General features: G+C 33.5%; 1 protein-coding gene across 1 annotated transcript; it reads right to left on the bottom strand.

Moving 5' to 3' along the window:
• Positions 1 to 5,888: 5,888 nt before the first annotated feature.
• On the bottom strand, positions 5,889 to 14,063 carry LOC127731921 (clumping factor A-like). The gene is made up of 3 exons (XM_052240765.1): positions 14,021 to 14,063; positions 11,991 to 12,875; positions 5,889 to 5,998 (listed from the first exon to the last, which is right to left on the bottom strand). Exons 1-3 carry the CDS (start codon positions 14,061 to 14,063, stop codon positions 5,889 to 5,891), a joined length of 1,038 nt encoding a protein of 345 aa, XP_052096725.1.
• Between the last annotated feature and the right edge of the window lie 4,845 nt (positions 14,064 to 18,908).

Below are 18,908 nucleotides of genomic sequence, written 5' to 3'. Positions count from 1 at the left end.
AAAGTCTTCCTTCTATGCAAACTTTGCAATATTTTTGTTAACAGCAATATATATCAATGAATACATATAAGGAATACAAAAAATTATTGAATACGGGTTAAGTATCATGAATATATCATATACATAATTTTTTTGGTCTTTTGGAAAATGTTGTTTGTGCTGTATTTAGACCCCTCTACCAAGAAATTTGTTTTGCATGCACACGTATAAAAATTGCGGTTTTTATCCAACGCAATAATAGGTTTGAACGTTGTTTTCAGTTTAGACTTACATATACATAATTTATATAGACTTTGAATTCCACGGAGTAGGTCTTAAAAACGTTTTGATTTTGTCCCAGTTAGTGAAACAAATTCAGGGGACATTTTCCTAATATATGTAGAAATGAACAATAAAATTGAAAATAAAACCGATGCCCCCCCCCCCCCCCCCCAGAAAACAGGATTTTGCATGCCTATAGATCCTCATCGCTTCCTTCCTTCATACAGTTTTGTTCTAATAGTATACCAGGCGGTGTATTTCATAATACTTGCGTAAGCAGGCACGAACAAATCAAAAGAAATATAATTACATGAATTCCATGCGTGTAAAATCTGTGAGTACTTTTCGGAATACACACTAACGAGATTGAGAAATAAGAGTAAAATGAAGTAATAAAACTACCCTCTGTTATCTCTTGAGTTTGTTGATTATAGGTGATTTTACGAAAATTACAATGATCGTTAATATTTAGCAATAAACAAACGAAATATTACTGAATATAGTTATTATTCAATTAAATTGGAGCTAATCTATCCATGTTCTGCGAAAAAAAACATACATTCGACTGATTTTATATATTTTAGAAAAGTTAAGGTAGCTCTATAGGTACCTTATACTTAAGTATAATCTTAGGCGTTTTCTTAGTTTAAGGGGTTTTATGCATACCACTTAAGTTTTGTGGGCGTGACTTAAACCAACTAAGATTTTACTAAGGAAATACTTAGTTTAAGATTTTTTATGCATACCACTTAGGTAAAAAGGGCGGAGTTTCCTTAACTTAAGTGTTTACTAAGGAAAATCTTAACTTAAGTAGCTTTATGCATACGGGCCCAGACCTTTATTCATTCGGATTTAAGCCAATCAAATCAACTCAGTTTTCGTATCACTTTTTCGTGCAGTGTGATACGAGAAATATCTCTTCATGCAAGAAATAGATAAGAAGCCACCACCATAAGAGAATGAATAGTATTATGCTTGTCACTTAAAATTTAAAAAAAAAATAGATACAGCACTAGCATATTTCCAGTCTGATGGAATTTTGCCAGAATCAATCGATTTTTGTAAAACATATGTCAAAATGAAAACAATTCCTCTGAAAGTTTATGTAAGACCTAAGGTTGAAGATTATCTACGACATTGGCTTTATGGGGATTTAACTGTTTTAGTAACTTAAAATACTATTATAATCAATAAATTATAATATGTGATAGAAAAAACAATGGATATGGGATATCCATCCATGACACAAAATCAGTGCTTGTACAGCAAAAAAAAATAAAAAAAAGCAAAAAGCAAAGGAACAGCGTTTATATTGCTGTTCTACATCTCAAAGTCACACTGTAGACTTTCAACACGGAGTAAAAAAACTCTCACCTCACTACACGTATAAGACGGCCACTAGCACAGGCTTGTAAGAAACTATTTGCAAAAATAATTTGGATAGACTTTTGTCATTTCGGGGCCTTTAAACTTATAGCTGACTATGCGGTATGGGCTTGGCTCATTGTTTAAGGCCGTACGGTGACCTATAGTTGTTAATTTCTGTGTCATTTGGTCTCTTGTGAAGAGTTGTCTCATTGGCAATCATACCACATCTTCTTTTTTTATATTTGTAAGATGTAACACCATAGTAGTACATATTTAAAACAAAAAAGTTCCTACGCATAAGTGTAAATATAAAACTATGTAGGTAATATTTTAGTAATTAAGTTATCAGATGAAAGGTGAAAGCTGTAGATCCTTGTATAGAACATTAAGGTATCAGATGAAAGGTGAAGGACTGATGATCCTTGTATAGAACATTAAAGTATCAGATGAAAGGTGAAGGACTGGTGATCCTTGTATAGAACATTAAGGTATCAGGTGGAAGGTGAAGGACTGGTGATCCTTGTATAGTATCAGGTGGAAGGTGAAGGACTGGTGAACTTGTATAGAACACTAAGGTATCAGATGAAAGGTGAAGGACTGGTGATCCTTGTATAGAACATTAAGGTATCAGATGAAAGGTGAAGGACTGGTGATCCTTGTATAGAACATTAAGGTATCAGGTGGAAGGTGAAGGACTGGTGATCCTTGTATAGAACATTAAGGTATCAGATGAAAGGTGAAGGACTGGTGATCCTTGTATAGAACATTAAGGTATCAGATGAAAGGTGAAGGACTGGTGTTCCTTGTATAGAATATTAAGGTATCAGATGAAAGCTGAAGGACTGGTGTTCCTTGTATAGAATATTAAGGTATCAGATGAAAGGTGAAGGACTGGGGATCCTTGTATAGAACATTAAGGTATCAGGTGGAAGGTGAAGGACTGGTGATCCTTGTATAGAACATTAAGGTATCAGATGAAAGGTGAAGGACTGGTGATCCTTGTATAGAACATTAAGGTATCAGGTGGAAGGTGAAGGACTGGTGATCCTTGTATAGAACACTAAGGTATCAGAGGAAAGGTGAAGGACTGGTGATCCTTGTATAGAACATTAAGGTATCAGATGAAAGGTGAAGGACTGGTGTTTCTTGTATAGAATATTAAGGTATCAGATGAAAGGTGAAGGACTGGTGATCCTTGTATAGAACATTAAGGTATCAGGTGGAAGGTGAAGGACTGGTGATCCTTGTATAGAACACTAAGGTATCAGATGAAAGGTGAAGGACTGGTGATCCTTGTATAGAACATTAAGGTATCAGGTGGAAGGTGAAGGACTGGTGATCCTTGTATAGAACACTAAGGTATCAGATGAAAGGTGAAGGACTGGTGATCCTTGTATAGAACATTAAGGTATCAGATGAAAGGTGAAGGACTGGTGATCCTTGTATAGAAAATTAAGGTATCAGACGAAAGGTGAAGGACTGGTGATCCTTGTATAGAACAATAAGGTATCAGACGAAAGGTGAAGGACTAGTGTTTCTTATATAGAACATTTAGGTATCAGACGAAAGGTGAAGGACTGGTGATCCTTGTATAGAACATCAAGGTATCAGATGAAAGGTGAAGGACTGGTGTTCCTTTTATAGAACATTAAGGTATCAGATGAAAGGTGATGGACTAGGGTATCAGATGGAAGGTGAAGGACTGGTGATCCTTGTATAGAACACTAAGGTATCAGATGAAAGGTGAAGGATTAGTGTTTCTTGTATAGAACATTTAGGTATCAGACGAAAGGTGAAGGACTGGTGATCCTTGTATAGAAAACTAAGGTATCCGATGAAAGGTGAAGGACTGGTGATCCTTGTATAGAACATCAAGGTATCAGATGAAAGTTGAAGGACTGGTGTTCCTTGTATAGAACACAATCATATTGACTGATAATTTTGAATTATACAAATTTGGCACAGTTTGATGGGTCTTGAACCTTTATTTGGCATAGAACTGAATCTTTGCAAGTGAAAACACTTTTAAATTGTTCATTAAAGCTATTAGGTTGCGTATTAGACAATCTGATTAAAATATAGATCGCTGATTTCGTTATACGTCTAGATTAGTCTATGAAAGGTATATACTATGAAATTTAGAGCGAGGGGCTTGGTCCGGAAAACCTTGTTTTTGGACAATCAATGCTTTTGAATGGGGATATATGGTTGGAACACCCCCCCCTCCTTTTTATCCTGGGTTGGAACACCCCTTTCTTTTAAAAACGGCTGGATCCTCCCCTGTAATGTCCCCATAGATAGTCTAGCGGATAGTCATTAAAAAGCAACTACCAATAGATTAAAGATACTAGGGTTTATGTTTGTTTTTTTTTGTTATTTCAAAGTAAAAACTAAAAGATTTATCAGAACATGTATATATGATATATATATATGTGGCACATTCTCTTCAGACATTATCACGGTTTTTCTATTCATGACATCGTCCTGAACATGCATGCAATATTTGCCACTGAACATTAAGCAACCAATAATCAATCAATCAATCAATCAATTCATGACAAAATAGATCAAGTTGCCTTAATTTCCCTTCACAAGGTTTCATAGTACACACTTTTTTGTGTACAAAGTAATTGCATGGATGATAAATTATCACAATTTTAAGATGGCGTTGTACTCTAATCAAGGTATAAAGAACCATATTTGTTACTCTTTATTTAAATGAAAGAAACTTGCAATCGTCAAAAAACATTTTTTAGATCCAAAGATTTAAATGGCAGGATATCTACAAGTCAATGTGAAAACTAATTACAAACTATTTAATTTAATTTGGATCACAGCATTTTATTCAAAATAGCCAGTGGCAATTTTTGTTTTAATATCTTGATTACGATACAATGAAATCTTACCCTTGTGGTCGTTCATGCGTAGTTACTTAGTACACGGAAAAAATATGTACTATGAAAATTAGAATATAGCAAAGTGCTCTCAACTAATGAAATTGTAGGATTTGATGCCTCTTAATTGATAAGAATGAATGTAAATCATGTTCTAAGTAAGGGATTATCCTATTATTTGGGTCTATTTACAGTTCAAAACAAAGAGTTTCTATAAATGAGTCACAACTGCCCCGGCCCGAAGCCGATTTATCAGATTGAAAGGATTTATCACAGTGATTGAAACTGAATAAAAGTTGAATTGTGAAACAAACAAAAAAAAAATCAAAATAAGTTGAAGTTTACTGGTTCAGTAAAATTTGTACCTTTAATAATGTTATTATGAATATATTAACAACTTCAAATTACTCAAAAAATAAACAATATCAAAGCAATGCAAAAAGAAGAACAAAAAAGTTTTAAAATAAAAAATAACCTAAATCTTTAGCTTCCCAAAACTCTGATTACTGAACCAGCGGTTGGGAAGAATAGTTATTTCCAATATTCCGATAAAATAAAATGAAAAAAAAACAGGAATTTGATTAAAGTTTTGAATATATTTAAAACTTTTAAAGGCATTTTATTAGAACATTTCCCTGACATAATGAAATAGTATTTGATTTAAAAAGCCAGAACCAAAATATTGGCTGTGAAATAAAATTAGTTGTAACTCAAATGTATTTATTGATTTAAACTGTAAATAAAAAAGGAGAATTTCTCACTAAAATATTACATGATTTACATTCATACTCACAATCAGGAAACATATAGAATTCGTACCTTTTCTTTTTACTGTTTTGTCACCTAATGTCTCTAACGCATTTTTTAAATATTTCCCAAATTACCTAATGTCTCTAACGCATTTTTTTAAATATTTCCCAAATTATAAGAAAGTCCTTGCATCACTAAAACTAACCCATAAATGAAATGCTGAAAAATGAAGTCATGCATCAATTATAAACATTTAATTTACACTGACAATGAAACTAATTCTTGGATACAACCAATCAAGAGATCAATTGAGCCTTAAGCACTTTACAATATTCTAAGTTTGTAAGAGAATGATAATCCCTTACTTCATGATAAGTACTCGCTAACGCTCGTACTTAATCATGAAGAAAGAGATTATCATTCTCTTACATATACTTAGAAGGCAAATTCAAGCAATTTGATTTGACGAGAAGTTGTAAATATGTGCTAATTGTTTATATGCAAGCACGTTAGTTGTTATAGATATGAATTTTAATCAGATTGGTGTATTAAAATCCCTGTAAGCTTCATATTATGAATGAATGAATGAATCTGTATTGCTAAAACTTAAACATGCTATGGCAAACTTAACAACATATATAACACATGGAGAGCTTGCGTATAAGAATCACTGTTAGCTTGAGTATTAGAATCACTGTTAGCTTGAGTATTAAAATCGCTGTTAGCTTGAGTATTAGAATCACTGTTAGCTTGAGTATTAGAATCATTGTTAGCGTGCGTATTAGAATCACTGTTAGCTACCGTAATAGCATCACTCTTATCTAGCGTCTTATAATCACTGTTAGTTTGCGAATTAGAATTACTGACTGTTAGCTTGCGTATTATAATCATTGTTAGATAACGTATAAGAATCACGGTTAGCTAGCGTATTAAAATCACTGTTAGCTTGTGTATTAGAATCACTGTTAGCCTGCGTATTAGAATCACTGTTAGCTTGGGTATTAGAATCACTGTGAGCTTGCGTATTAGAATCACTGTGATCTTGCGTTATAGAATCACAGTTAGCTTGCCTATTAGAATCACTGTTAGTTTCCGTATAAGAAACACTGTTAGCTTGGGTATTAGATATACTGTTAGCTAGCGTATAAGAATTACTGTGAGCTTACGTTATAGAATCACTGTTAGCTTGCATATTGGAATCACTGTTAGTTTGCGTATTATAATCACTGTGATCTAGCGTATTAGAATCACTGTTAGCTTGCGTATTAGAATCACTTTGAGCTTGAGTTTTAGAATTACTGTTAGCTTGCGTATTCGAATCACTGTTAGTTTGCGTATTAAAATCGCTGTGAGCTTGCGTTATAGAATCACTGTTAGCTTGCGTATTAGAACCACTGTTAGCTTGCGTTATAGAAACACTGTAAGCTTGCGTATTAGAACCACTGTTAGCTTGCGTATTAGAATCACTGTGAGTTTGCGTTATAGAATCACTGTTAGCTTGCAAATTAGAACCACTGTTAGCTTACGTTATAGAACCACTGTTAGCTTGCGTATTAGAACCACTGTTAGCTTGCGTTATAGAACCACTGTTAGTTTGCGTATTAGAATCCCTGCTAGCTTGCGTATTAGAATCACTTTTGGCTTGTGTATTAGAATCACTGTGAGTTTGTGTATTAGAACCACTGTTAGTTTGCGTATTAGAACCACTGTTAGCTTGCGTTATAGAACCACTGTTAGTTTACGTATTAGAATCCCTGCTAGCTTGCCTATTAGAATCACTGTTAGCTTGTGTATTAGAATCACTGTGCGTTTGCGTTATAGAACCACTGTTAGCTTGCGTATTAGAATCACTGTTCGCTTGCGTACTGTTAGCTTGCGTATTAGAATCACTGTTAGCTTGCGTATTAGAATCACTGTTAGCTTGCGTATTAGAATCACTGTTAGCTTGCCCATTAGAATCACTGTTAGCTTGCGTATTAGAATCACTGTTAGCTTGCCTATTAGAATCACTGTTAGCTTGCGTATTAGAATCATTGTTAGCTTGCCTATTAAAATCACTGTTAGCTTGCGTATTAGAATCACTGTAAGCTTGCGTATAATAATCACTGTTAGCTTGCCTATTAGAATCACTGTTAGCTAGCGTATTAGAATCACTGTTAGCTTGCGTATTAGAATCACTGTTAGCTTGCGTATTAGAATCACTGTTAGCTTGCCTATTAGAATCACTGTTAGATTGCCTATTTGAATCACTGTTAGCTTGGGTAATGGAATCACTGTTAGGTATCGTATTGGAATCACTATGAGCTTGCCTATTAGAATCGCTGTTAGCTTGCCTATTAGAATTACTGTTAACTTGCCTATTAGAATCACTGTTAGCTTGCCTATTAAAATCACTGTTAGATTGCCTTTTAGAATCACTGTTAGCTTGCCTATTAGAATCACTGTTAGCTTGCCTATTTGAATCACTGTTAGCTTTCCTATTAGAATCACTGTTAGATTGCCTATTAGAATCACTGTTAGATTTCCTATAAGAATCACTGTTAGATTGCCTATTAGAATCACTGTAAGCTTGCCTATTAGAATCACTGTTAGATTGCCTATTAGTATCACTGTTAGCTTCGGTAATGGCATCACTGTTAGGTATCGTATTGGAATCACTATGAGCTTGTGTATTTGAATCCATATTAGCTTGCGTATTAGGTTTACCGTCAAGGAAAAACAGATTTGGAAATATCAGACGTATTTACGAGTTGCAAAACTGGACACAAAGTTAACGGTATGAACATTAATACTATTTCAAACATTAATTGACACTAAAAATTATTATAAGTATGAAATTCCTTATTTTGTTTTTCATAATAACATAGTGCAAAATTCCGCGGAAAAGACGTCAACGTTTTCGCAACTTGTATATATAAACATTGAAATATGGATGTATACATAGACTGTGCATGCAAAAATAACGGAAAGCCATCAGCAAAAGCAAGCTTTGTAAAATTCTGGGAGAAAAACAGTACAAGAAAAAGTTAGGTCTAGTTCCAGATACATACAAGCAAACCAACAATACTGGAGATTTATTTGCTGCATTTAAATACCTTCAACAAGTTCATCAACTTAATATAGTTGATGTTAATATAAAAATAGATAGCGAATATTTGGTAAGGGAGATCTCCAGTGATATTACATACTGGAAAAACAACAATTGGAAACTCAAATCCTCCGGAAAAGATATAAAAACAAAGAACTATGGTCAGAGATTGACAATATGTCAACAAATTCTGAAAGTGGACAAACTGAGGCCGACAAACTTGCAAAAAATGCACTTAATATTAAAATATCATCTACTAATATTATGCAAATTCAACAACAAATCACAATGCATACATTTGATGAGAGTGAATGTAGTGATAATTAAGATGAAACAATTCCGCTGAAATTAGTAACACCGCGCCGAAGTGCACATTTCCTGTTCGTCCAATACGAATCAAACGTTGAAAAGGCAAATGCTAAAATGGTTGAAAGAGTAAATAAAACAACATCACCTTTAAAATTGTCAGTTGGAGACTATGTGTACTTGCACGACGAGCTTACTGGGCAGGGACGAAAATTACAAGCTAAATATACTGGACCTTTTATTGTTGATAATATACCAAGTCCTCATTTAACAAAAATTAGAGATCCTGAAAACAAGCGAAGATTTCGAATGCCTGTGCACATAAATAGATTAAAAATGACATATATTCGTGCCCCTCAACCACAGCCGTATTTACAACATGTAAGTGAGAGCCAAAGTTCTATTACTACGGTCGATTCTTCAAATTCGTCATTATCTGAACAAGTCCCTGTACGTCAGTCAACTAGAAACAAAAAGCCACCCACAAAATGTAACGACTTTGTTAATTTAGGAACAGAATCAATATCATCAAACGAAAATCGATATCATAAAATCAAACGTGTGCTAGCAAGGAAAATCGATAACAATCAATTAAAATATCTTGTACAAATTGTCGGTGAACCAGCACAAAATTCTATATGGGTAGAGGAGTCAAGTTTATCACCAAAAGCAAAGAAGGTAGTTCAAAATAGACCACCTCCAATGATACTGTGAGTCTATTTTTGTGTGTGAAAATTGTTTCGCCACAACCAATCAACATTGTTTCAAACGTTTTATACAGATCTGTGTGTGAGAATTGCCTCGCCACAGCTAGTCAAGATGAAAAGTTTATACTTGTGTGTGAGAATTGCCTCGCCACAAGATTCTGAAGTTGTGTGTGTGAAAATTGTCCCGCCACTCTCTTTATAATTATGTACTTTAATACCAAACCACGGATACCACAGATGTAGATGGAAGAATATTTGTGTGACAATATTAAATAATTTTAACATTTTGTTGATATGTGTTAATTGATTTACATTGAACTGTTAGTGACATTTACTTCATTTGTGTGTTATATTTGATCTTAGATGAATTTTGTTTTTGCATGCTTATATAGAGGGCTACACGTGACTGCATTTAGAAGTAGTATATTTGTTGTCGTTGATCCTTGAATCGTGCTGATAGGGTTATTTGTAAAAGTTATTTTTGCTATTTGAGTGTCTAATTGTATTAGGAATTTTTGGGTGGAATCAAATGATTCAAAAGGAATAAAGTGTACTAGTGGCCAAAAATTGGTGGCCGGGATTTTGTTAAGTGTTTAAACGTTGAACAACAGATGTACATGTAGTAGCGCAAAAGATGTTATGCTAGAATTAACCTATGTTTTCATATATTAATAACTATTTTTGACTGAATGTTGTAAGAATCTTTAATCTCAGTTAACGGAGCATTAATGAGTAATTCTGTGAGTGCGTGAGAATATATTAGTTATTATTATTTGAAATTAATTAAGAGTTACGGGTCTCTGCTAGTGTCATCACTTTCAAACAAGTATGTGTACTTTAAGCTACAATTTATGCATCGCAAGTGTTCACTTGAGCAAAGTTGACAGTTGTAACTTCTGTCGTGCTCTTGGAAGTATCCGTTAGAAAAACAAGTGAAAGTTTAATGGTCAAGATTTTACAAAAAAAAATCAAAATAAGTTGAAGTTTACTGGTGCAGTAAAATTTGTACCTTTAATATTGTTATTATGAAAATATTAACAACTTCAAATTACTAAAAAAATAAACAATATCAAAGCAATGCAAAAAAAAAGAACGAAAAGTTTTAAAATAAAAAATAACCTAAATCTTTAGCTTCCCAAAACTCTGATTACTGAACCAGCGGTTGGGAAGAATAGTTATTTCCAATATTCCGATAAAATAAAATGAAAAAAACAGGAATTTGATTAAAGTTTTGAATATATTTAAAACTTTTAAAGGCATTTTATTAGAACATTTCCCTGACATAATGAAATAGTATTTGATTTAAAAAGCCAGAACCAAAATATTGGCTGTGAAATAAAATTAGTTGTAACTTAAATGTATTTATTGATTTAAACTGTAAATAAAAAAGGAGAATTTCTCACTTAAATATTACATGATTTACATTCATACTCACAATCAGGAAACATATAGAATTCGTATCTTTCTTTTTACTGTTTTGTCACCTAATGTCTATAACGCATTTTTTAAATATTTCCCAAATTATAAGAAAATCCTTGCATCACTAAAACTAACCCATAAATGAAATGCTGAAAAATGAAGTCATGCATCAATTATAAACATTTAATTTACACTGACAATGAAACTAATTCTTGAATACAACCAATCAAGAGATCATTTGAGCCTTGAGCATTTTACAATATTCTAAGTTTGTAAGAGAATGATAATCCCTTACTTCATGATAAGTACTCGCTAACGCTCGTACTTAATCATGAAGAAAGAGATTATCATTCTCTTACATATACTTAGAAGGCAAATTCAAGCAATTTGATTTGACGAGAAGTTGTAAATATGTGCTAATTGTTTATATACAAGCACGTTAGTTGTTATAGATATGAATTTTAATCAGATTGTTGTATTAAAATCCCTGTAAGCTTCATATTATGAATAAATCTTTATTGCTAAAACTTAAACATGCTATGGCAAACTTAACAACATATATAACACATGGATAGCTTGCGTATAAGAATCACTGTTAGCTTGAGTATTAGAATCACTGTTAGCGTGCGTATTAGAATCACTGTTAGCTAACGTAATAGCATCACTGTTATCTAGCGTCTTATAATCACTGTTAGTTTTAGAATTAGATTTACTGACTGTTAGCTTGCGTATTATAATCACTGTTAGCTTGCGTATTAGATTCACTGTTAGCTTGCGTATTAGAATCACTGTTAGATAACGTATAAGAATCACGGTTAGCTAGCGTTTTAAAATCACTGTTAGCTTGTGTATTATAATCACTGTTGGCTTGCGTATCAGAAACACTGTTAGCGAGCGTATTAGAATCACTGTTAGCGAGCGTATTAGAATCACTGTGAGCTTGCGTATTAGAATCACTGTGAGCTTGAGTATTAGCATCACTGTAAGTATGCGTATTCGAATCCCTGTTAGCTAGCGTACTAGAATCACCGTGAGCTTGTGTATTAGAATCCCTGTTAGCTTGCGAATTATATATACTGTTAACTAGCGTATTAAAATCACTGTGATCTTGCGTTATAGAATCACTGTTAGCTTGCATATTACAATCACTGTTAGTTTGCGTATTAGAAGCACTGTTAGCGTGGGTATTAGATATACTGTTAGCTAGCGTATAAGAATCACTGTGAGCTTGCGTTATAGAATCACTGTTAGCTTGCATATTGGAATCACTGTTAGTTTGCGTATTATAATCACAGTGAGGTAGCGTATTAGAATCACTGTTAACTTGCGTATTAGAATCACTGTGAGCTTGCGTTATAGAATCACTGTTAGCTTGCGTATTAGAACCACTGTAAGTTTGCGTATTAGAACCACTGTTAGCTTGCGTTATAGAAACACTGTTAGCTTGCGTATTAGAATCATTGTAAGTATGCGTATTCGAATCCCCGTTAGCTAGCGTATTGGAACCACTGTTAGCTTGGGTATTAGATATACTGTTAGCTAGCGTATAAGAATCACTGAGAGCTTGCGTTATAGAATCACTGTTAGCTTGCATATTGGAATCACTGTTAGTTTGCGTATTATAATCACTGTGAGCTAGCGTATTAGAATCACTGTTAGCTTGCGTATTAGAATCACTGTGAGCTTGCGTTATAGAATCACTGTTAGCTTGCGTATTAGAACCACTGTTAGCTTGCGTTATAGAAACACTGTTAACTTGTGTATTAGAATCACTGTTAGTTTGCGTATTAAAATCGCTGTGAGCTTGCGTTATAGAATCACTGTAAGCTTGCGTATTAGAACCACTGTTAGCTTGCGTTATAGAACCACTGTTAGCTTGCGTTATAGAACCACTATTAGTTTGCGTATTAGAATCCCTGCTAGCTTGCGTATTAGAATCACTTTTGGCTTTTGTATTAGAGTCACTGTGAGTTTGCGTTATAGAATCACTGTTAGCTTGCGTATTAGAATCACTGTTCGCTTGCGTACTGTTAGCTTGCGTATTAGAATCACTGCAAGCTTGCGTATTAGAATCACTGTTAGCTTACCAATTAGGATCACTGTTAGCTTGCCTATTAAAATCACTGTCAGCTTGCGTATTAGAATCACTGTTAGCTTGCCTATTAGAATCACTGTTAGCTTGCCTTATAGAATCACTGATAGAATTGGTAATTGAATCATTGTCAGCTTGCGTATTAGAATCACTGTTAGCTTGCCTATTAGAATCACTGTTAGCTTGCGTATTAGAATCACTGTTAGCTTGCCTATTAGAATCACTGTTAGATTGCCTATTAGAATCACTGTTAGCTTGCGTATTAGAATCACTGTTAGCTTGCCTATTAGAATCACTGTTAGCTTGCCTATTAGAACCACTGTTAGATTTGGTAATGGAATCACTGTTAGCTTGCCTATTAGAATCACTGTTAGATTGCCTATTAGAATCACTGTTAGCTTGGGTAATGGAATTACTGTTTGGTATCGTATTGGAATCACTATGAGCTTGCCTATAAGAATCACTGTTATCTTGCCTATTAGAATCACTGTTAGCTAGCCTATTAGAATCACTGTTAGATTGCCTATTAGAATCAATGTTAGATTTGGTAATGGAATCACTGTTAGCTTGCCTATTAGAATCACTGTTAGCTTGCCTATTAGAATCACTGTTAGATTGCCTATTAGAATTACAGTTAGATTGCCTATTAGAATAACTGTTAGCTTGCGTATTAGAATCACTGTTAGCTTGCCTATTAGAATCACTGTTAGCTTGCCTATTAGAATCACTGTTAGATTTGGTAACGGAATCACTGTTAGCTTGCCTATTAGATCACTGTTAGCTTGCCTATTATAATCACTGTTAGCTTGCCTATTAGAATCACTGTTAGATTTGGTAATGGAATCACTGTTAGCTTGCCTATTAGAATCATTGTTAGCTTGCCTATTAGAATCACTGTTAGCTTGCCTATTAGAATCACTATGAGCTTGCATATTAGAATCACTGTTAGCTTGCCTATTAGAATCACGGTTAGATTTGGTAATGAAATCACTGTTAGATTGCCTATTAGAATCACTATGAGCTTGCCTATTAGAATCACTGTTAGCTTGCCTATTAAAATCACTGTTAGCTTACCTATTAGAATCACTGTTAGATTGCCTATTAGAATCACTGTTAGCTTGCGTATTAGAATCACTGTTAGCTTTGGAATCACTATGGGCTTGTGTATTTGAATCCATATTAGCTTGCGTATTAGGTTTACCGTCAAGGAAAAACAGATTTGGAAATATCAGACGTATTTACGAGTTGCAAAACTGGATACAAAGTTAACAGTATGAACATTAATACTATTTCAAACATTAATTGACACTTAAAATTATTATAACTATGAAATTCCTTATTTTTGTTTTTCATAATAACATAGTGCAAAATTCCGCGGAAAAGACGTCAACGTTTTCTCAACTTGTATATATAAACATTGAAATATGGATGTATACATAGACTGTGCATGCAAAAATAACGGAAAGCCATCAGCAAAAGCAAGCTTTGTAAAATTCTGGGAGAAAAACAGTACAAGAAAAAGTTAGGTCTAGTTCCAGATACATACAAGCAAACCAACAATACTGGAGATTTATTTGCTGCATTTAAATACCTTCAACAAGTTCATCAACTTAATATAGTTGATGTTAACATAAAAATAGATAGCGAATATTTGGTAAGGGGGATCTCCAGTGATATTACATACTGGAAAAACAACAATTGGAAACTCAAATCCTCCGGAAAAGATATAAAAACAAAGAACTATGGTCAGAGATTGACAATATGTCAACAAATTCTGAAAGTGGACAAACTGAGGCCGACAAACTTGCAAAAAATGCACTTAATATTAAAATATCATCTACTAATATTAATATGCAAATTCAACAACAAATCACAATGCATACATTTGATGAGAGTGAACGTAGTGATAATTAAGATGAAACAATTCCGCTGAAATTAGTAACACCGCGCCGAAGTGCACATTTCCTGTTCGTCCAATACGAATCAAACGTTGAAAAGGCAAATGCTAAAATGGTTGAAAGAGTAAATAAAACAACATCACCTTTAAACTTGTCAGTTGGAGACTATGTGTACTTGCACGACGAGCCTACTGGGCAGGGACGAAAATTACAAGCTAAATATACTGGACCTTTTATTGTTGATAATATACCAAGTCCTCATTTAACAAAAATTAGAGATCCTGAAAACAAGCGAAGATTTCGAATGCCTGTGCACATAAATAGATTAAAAATGACATATATTCGTGCCCCTCAACCACAGCCGTATTTACAACATGTAAGTGAGAGCCAAAGTTCTATTACTACGGTCGATTCTTCAAATTCGTCATTATCTGAACAAGTCCCTGTACGTTAGTCAACTAGAAACAAAAAGCCACCCACAAAATTTAACGACTTTGTTAATTTAGGAACAGAATCAATATCATCAAACGAAAATCGATATCATAAAATCAAACGTGTGCTAGCAAGGAAAATCGATAACAATCAATTAAAATATCTTGTACAAATTGTCGGTGAACCAGCACAAAATTCTATATGGGTAGAGGAGTCAAGTTTATCACCAAAAGCAAAGAAGGTAGTTCAAAATAGACCACCTCCAATGATACTGTGAGTCTATTTTTGTGTGTGAAAATTGTTTCGCCACAACCAATCAACATTGTTTCAAACGTTTTATACAGATCTGTGTGTGAGAATTGCCTCGCCACAGCTAGTCAAGATGAAAAGTTTATACTTGTGTGTGAGAATTGCCTCGCCACAAGATTCTGAAGTTGAGTGTGTGAAAATTGTCCCGCCACTCTCTTTATAATTATGTACTTTAATACCAAGCCACGGATACCACAGATGTAGATGGAAGAATATTTGTGTGACAATATTAAATAATTTTAACATTTTGTTGATATGTGTTAATTGATTTACATTGAACTGTTAGTGACATTTACTTCATTTGTGTGTTATATTTGATCTTAGATGAATTTTGTTTTTGCATGCTTATATAGAGGGCTACACGTGACTGCATTTAGAAGTAGTATATTTGTTGTCGTTGATCCTTGAATCGTGCTGATAGGGTTATTTGTAAAAGTTATTTTTGCTATTTGAGTGTCTAATTGTATTAGGAATTTTTGGGTGGAATCAAATGATTCAAAAGGAATAAAGTGTAATAGTGGCCAAAAATTGGTGGCCGGGATTTTGTTAAGTGTTTAAACGTTGAACAACAGATGTACATGTAGTAGCGCAAAAGATGTTATGCTAGAATTAACCTATGTTTTCATATATTAATAACTATTTTTGACTGAATGTTGTAAGAATCTTTAATCTCAGTTAACGGAGCATTAATGAGTAATTCTGTGAGTGCGTGAGAATATATTAATAGTTATTATTATTTGAAATTAATTAAGAGTTACGGGTCTCTGCTAGTGTCATCACTTTCAAACAAGTATGTGTACTTTAAGCTACAATTTATGCATCGAAAGTGTTCACTTGAGCAAAGTTGACAGTTGTAACTTCTGTCGTGCTCTTGGAAGTATCCGTTAGAAAAACAAGTGAAAGTTTAATGGTCAAGATTTTACAAAAAAAAATCAAAATAAGTTGAAGTTTACTGGTGCAGTAAAATTTGTACCTTTAATATTGTTATTATGAAAATATTAACAACTTCAAATTACTAAAAAAATAAACAATATCAAAGCAATGCAAAAAAAAGAACAAAAAAGTTTTAGAATAAAAAATAACCTAAATTTTTAGCTTCCCAAAACTCTGATTACTGAACCAGCGGTTGGGAAGAATAGTTATTTCCAATATTCCGATAAAATAAAATGAAAAAAACAGGAATTTGATTAAAGTTTTGAATATATTTAAAACTTTTAAAGGCATTTTATCAGAACATTTCCCTGACATAATGAAATAGTATTTGATTTAAAAAGCCAGAACCAAAATATTGGCTGTGAAATAAAATTAGTTGTAACTTAAATGTATTTATTGATTTAAACTGTAAATAAAAAAGGAGAATTTCTCACTAAAATATTACATGATTTACATTCATACTCACAATCAGGAAACATATAGAATTCGTACCTTTCTTTTTACTGTTTTGTCACCTAATGTCTATAACGCATTTTTTAAATATTTCCAAAATTATAAGAAAATCCTTGCATCACTAAAACTAACCCATAAATGAAATGCTGAAAAATGAAGTCATGCATCAATTATAAACATTTAATTTACACTGACAATGAAACTAATTCTTGAATACAACCAATCAAGAGATCATTTGAGCCTTGAGCATTTTACAATATTCTAAGTTTGTAAGAGAATGATAATCCCTTACTTCATGATAAGTACTCGCTAACGCTCGTACTTAATCATGAAGAAAGATATTATCATTCTCTTACATATACTTAGAAGGCAAATTCAAGCAATTTGATTTGACGAGAAGTTGTAAATATGTGCTAATTGTTTATATACAAGCACGTTAGTTGTTATAGATATGAATTTTAATCAGATTGGTGTATTAAAATCCCTGTAAGCTTCATATTATGAATGAATCTTTATTGCTAAAACTTAAACATGCTATGGCAAACTTAACAACATATATAACACATGGAGAGCTTGCGTATAAGAATCACTGTTAGCTTGAGTATTAGAATCACTGTTAGCATGCGTATTAGAATCACTGTTAGCTAACGTAATAGCATCACTGTTATCTAGCGTCTTATAATCACTGTTAGTTTGAGAATTAGAATTACTGACTGTTAGCTTGTGTATTATAATCACTGTTAGCTTGCGTATTAGATTCACTGTAATCTTGCGTATTAGAATCACTGTTAGATAACGTATAAGAATCACGGTTAGCTAGCGTATTAAAATCACTGTTAGCTTGTGTATTATAATCACTGTTAGCTTGCGTATCAGAAACACTGTTAGCGAGCGTATTAGAATCACTGTTAGCGAGCGTATTAGAATCACTGTGAGCTTCCGTATTAGAATCACTGTGAGCTTGAGTATTAGCATCACTGTAAGTATGCGTATTCGAATCCCTGTTAGCTAGCGTATTGGAATCACTGTGAGCTTGTGTATTAGAATCCCTGTTAGCTTGCGAATTATATATACTGTTAACTAGCGTATTAAAATCATTGTGATCTTGCGTTCTAGAATCACTGTTAGCTTGCATATTGGAATCACTGTTAGTTTGCGTATTATAATCACTGTGAGCTTGCATATTACAATCACTGTTAGTTTGCGTATTAGAAGCACTGTTAGCTTGGGTATTAGATATACTGTTAGCTAGCTTATAAGAATCACTTTGAGCTTGCGTTATAGAATCACCGTTAGCTTGCATATTGAAATCACTGTTAGTTTGCGTATTATAATCACTGTGAGCTAGCGTATTAGAATCACTGTGAGCTAGCGTATTAGAATCACTGTTAACTTGCGTATTAGAATCAATGTGAGTTTGCGTTATAGAATCACTGTTAGCTTGCGTATTAGAACCACTGTTAGCTTGCGTTATAGAAACACTGTTAGCTTGCGTATTAGAATCACTGTTAGTTTGCGTATTAGAACCACTGTTAGCTTGCGTTATAGAAACACTGTTAGCTTGCGTATTAGAATCACTGTTAGTTTGCGTATTAAAATCGCTGTGAGCTTGCGTTATAGAATCACTGTAAGCTTGCGTATTAGAACCACTGTTAGCTTCCGTTATAGAACCACTGTAAGCTTGCGTATTAGAACCAATGTTAACTTGCGTTAGAGAACCACTATTATTTTGCGTATTAGAGTGAAAATTGAAGTCATGCATCAATTATAAACATTTAATTTACACTGACAATGAAACTAATTCTTGAATACAAGCAATCAAGAGATCATTTGAGCCTTGAGCACTTTACAATATTCTTAGTTTGTAAGAGAATGATAATCCTTTACTTCATGATAAGTACTCGCTAACGCTCGTACTTAATCATGAAGAAAGAGATTATCATTCTCTTACATATACTTAGAAGGCAAATTCAAGCAATTTGATTTGACGAGAAGTTG

This window comes from Mytilus californianus, unplaced genomic scaffold, assembly GCF_021869535.1.
Source record: "Mytilus californianus isolate M0D057914Y unplaced genomic scaffold, xbMytCali1.0.p SCAF_21, whole genome shotgun sequence".
In the NCBI taxonomy this organism is placed as follows: Eukaryota; Metazoa; Mollusca; class Bivalvia; order Mytilida; family Mytilidae; genus Mytilus; species Mytilus californianus.
Note: the sequence above shows the minus strand (reverse complement) of the source record. Positions and strands in the feature narration are given on the sequence as shown.